At 43.4% G+C, this 3,677-nt stretch overlaps 1 protein-coding gene across 3 annotated transcripts in view; it reads right to left on the reverse strand.

Moving 5' to 3' along the window:
• Positions 1-611: 611 nt before the first annotated feature.
• Positions 612-3,677, reverse strand: part of gpr137 (G protein-coupled receptor 137) — a 9,784-nt gene continuing 6,718 nt past the window's right edge. For all 3 annotated transcript variants that reach the window (XM_032510874.1, XM_032510875.1, XM_032510877.1), the window contains 2 exons: positions 3,551-3,666; positions 612-1,027 (listed from right to left, as the gene is read on the reverse strand). In XM_032510874.1, coding sequence (XP_032366765.1) covers positions 931-1,027; positions 3,551-3,666 — 213 coding nt within the window. In that variant the 3' untranslated portion in view covers positions 612-930. The remainder of the gene's footprint in view (positions 1,028-3,550; positions 3,667-3,677) is intronic.

The raw sequence follows: 3,677 nt of genomic DNA on the forward strand, positions 1-3,677 counted from the left end.
CCCCCCCCAGCTACAGATTTCCCACCTTGGTCAGAAGACACAGGGGAGACACTTGTTTCTCTCACCATGACCCTAAAGTCAGTACTCATAAAACGGCCTTTAGAGCACCTTTAAGTCAAAGCCATGTGATTGGTTGCTATGAGGAAGCCCCATTCCAGTAAAGACGTAAAGGAGAAAGCCATTGGATTCTTAGCTACAATTAAAAGGTTACATTATAAAATAAGTTAAATGACCCATCAAATTACAATTACACATGAAGGTAATAACAATCAAAAATACTTTTTAAAAGGAAAAACGATGAAACTCTTCGCAAAAGTGCCATACAAACCAAAACAGCAGACCCTGTATAGGTCTCTGGTTAGAAGAGAGTCGGCCTGCTGATGTGGATTTATTAAAAGTGTCAGAACATTGCTGGTCTATAAGAAACACCAAATGAAAATAGAGAGGTGTGTTATAGTATTTCCTATACGCTTGACACAGTGGAGGAAAACACAAAACTGCAAACGCTGTAAGTATGGTCAGTGGCTATCAAGCTGCAAGCTTATGAAATACATTATGTGCATTTATTTGAGAAGGAGAAGGAATGCTAATGAAGCTAAATGTGCAATTTCTTTTAGGAATTGTAGGAGCTAGTTTACTATGTTTCATCAACTCATTGTGACTAAATCTTAACCTGACCTTCGTAAAAGGAGGCTGTGTCTGTCGTCGGGGGGGTGGGGGGGGAGCTTGTCCCGACAAGTTTGTTCCCTTTGAGCCAAGAAATATATTCTCTGTTCAGAAACTACAAGGTGCATATTCGTCGTTTTGTCGAGGAATTCCTGAGGTTTTCAGTTTCAAAACTGTTCACAGAGAGGGAGGGCGGTGCTGCCCGGTGGTCGCTGGGAGACGACATCATCACGGAGGACCCACACGGCACGGGAGGAGTCCAGGTCAGTTCTGGGGGGTGGAGTAGAACGAGTGGTGCTGCTGGCTCTGATCTGGAGGATTGCTGGCAAACAGGAGAGGAGCTGTCTCGGATCCGTACCAGCTGGAACGATAGACCAAATCACTTTAGTAATCTAACCCTAACATTATGATATGTACACGGATATATTGATGATATATATATATTTTGTGATTAAAAAATGTATTTGCAAATGATGTGATGACAACCGCACAAAGGGTACAGCTTACAGAAGACAATTGGATCAGATAATGAAATAAATTTCAAGTTATCTCGGTCATGGAATGTGAAAAATGCACAAGTTGAAAATCGGTTAAAATCCCATATTCAGGCTACTAGTTAGGAGTCAGGTGGACCATAAAGGGATCCCAAATCCCCAGTGTCCCAGGCTCTTTGCCCCTTATCCTAGCCAGCATAACTTCATATGATGCGCTCTCTCTCATGAGGAGTTTCCACTCCTGCATTGTTGGGTTTCTGGGGGATTTCCAGCGTCTCACTATAATCCTGGCAGCCCAACCAACACAACTGGAAACGCGCTTTTGGCAGCGTTGGCGTTTCTGTTTTATCTCCCAAAAGGCATAGTCTTGGAGATATTGGCATGGTTACTCCTGCCCATGTCGCCAATAATTCCAAGTTTGTTATGCCAAAATGGTTTGACCATAGAGCGTTTCCCTAAAAGGTGTCAGAATCAGAATCAGAAATACACTCCATCTCGGTTTTACATTTCCAGCATGTGTTGGTACTTATTAGTCTTATTTTGAGAAGCCTATTTGGTGTCCAGTAGGACTGATGCAACATTTTAGACTCAATAGATTTCCCCCTAGCTTCCTTGATATACAGTGAATAATGCTCAAAATATGAGCCAGTCGGCTAATTTTCAACTGTAGTCCTAGTCTTTATGGTGGGAGGAAACCCACGCACACACGGGGAGAACATACACAACCTGCTATGAGGCAGAAGTGCTGCATGTTGATGGGATATGGAGTTTGGGCGCGAGCTAAAAACATTGTGTGCACGGAGATCGCTTTTGGTCCAGAAAATACCTGGTTCAAGCTTTTCAAATGTGAATATTTTCTTAGTTTTCTATTCTGAAATAGAAATTCTGACTGCTTGTCGGACAAAACAAGTCATTAAAAAAACATTTACTAAACTATGAGCTGATTAAGTGTTAAAAGTAGAGCCGATATTATGCATTTCCTGAACTATAGGTATCGGCATTTATAATGGCCAATAATAATAAAAAAAAAGATATTCATTCATCAGAATCATTTATAATGACAAAAAACTTATTCTGATAAATTAATATTTAAAAAATAAAATAAAAACAACAAGGTCAACCTTGTTATGAGAGATGGTGTTGCATAGTCTGTCCACCAGAGGACGCTCTACAGCGTCCCTGTTAGTGATTGGCGTTGCATAGTCCTGTCCACCGAGGACGCTCTACGCGTCCCTGTTAGTGTGGCGTTGCATGTCTGTCCACGGAGGACGCTCTACAATGTCCGTTAGCGATGGCGTTGCATGTCTGTCCACCGGAGACGCTCTAGTGATGGCGTTGCATAGTCTGTCCACAGAGGACGCTTCAACGTCCTGTTAGTGATGGCGTTGTCATAGTCTGTCCACCCGAGGACGCTCTACAATGTCCCTGTTAGCGATGGCGTTGCATAGTCTGCCACCAGGGAGTCTACAACGTCCCTGTTGTGGATGGCGTTGCATAGTCTGTCCACCGCGAGGACGCTCTAGTGATGGCGTTGCATAGTCTGTCCACCAGAGGACGCCTACAACGTCCCTGTTAGTGATGGCGTTGCTAGTCTGTCCACCAGAGGACGCTCTACAAGTCCTGTTAGTGATGGCGTTGCATAGTCTGTCCACCGAGGACACTCTAAACGTCCCTGTTAGTGATGGCGGTTGCATAGTCTGTCCACCAGAGGACGCCTCTACACGCCCTGTAGTGATGGCGTTGCATAGTCTGTCCACCAGAGGACGCTCTACAACGTCCCGTTAGTGATGGCGTTGCATCATCTGCCATCAGGGACACTCTACAACGTCCCTGTTAGTGATGGCGTTGCATAGTCTGTCCACCACAGGACGCTGTACAGTGTCCTTGTTGGCAACACAGATTTTTTTGGGGTGTTTTTGTTCTAAGGACTTTAAGTTTCATACCTTAAGTTTGTATTTTATAAATTTTATTTATCAGATCTTTAATATATATTGATGTTCCTCTGTTCGGACAATAAAACAAGTTATCATATTATTTTAGTGAGAACTCATAAATAACTAATGTTAGGGAAAACTGTTTTGTTACACGTTTCTGGTTGTTTTCTTTAAATATTTATTGGACGATATATCGGAATATCAGATTTTTTAATAACCAAATATTCCTATCGGTATCGGCCTTAAAAATCCGTCATCGGTCGGGTTCTAGTTAAAAGTATCTGCAGGCGAATCAACGACAGAAACCATTTTAATTTGCAGCCCTAGGAAAAGCTGCCAATCACTACACTGAAGAAGCTGGGACGAAGGAATGTTTGCATTGTTATTAATAACCGACTTCGATCGTTGGGATATGAAGGGTTGATGGATGTGGTCCTGCCTGTGTGATGACAGTACCTGGAGTGTGTATGACTGCGTGCCCATGGAGCGGGGACGTCGTCATCGCTGCCTTGAGGGTCGTCAAAGAAATACGGCCGAGGTAGGACCCTGTTGCCAATGGCCATGCTGCTGGTCTGTGGAAATA

This window comes from Etheostoma spectabile, unplaced genomic scaffold (genome assembly GCF_008692095.1).
Source record: "Etheostoma spectabile isolate EspeVRDwgs_2016 unplaced genomic scaffold, UIUC_Espe_1.0 scaffold273, whole genome shotgun sequence".
Lineage (NCBI taxonomy): Eukaryota > Metazoa > Chordata > Actinopteri > Perciformes > Percidae > Etheostoma > Etheostoma spectabile.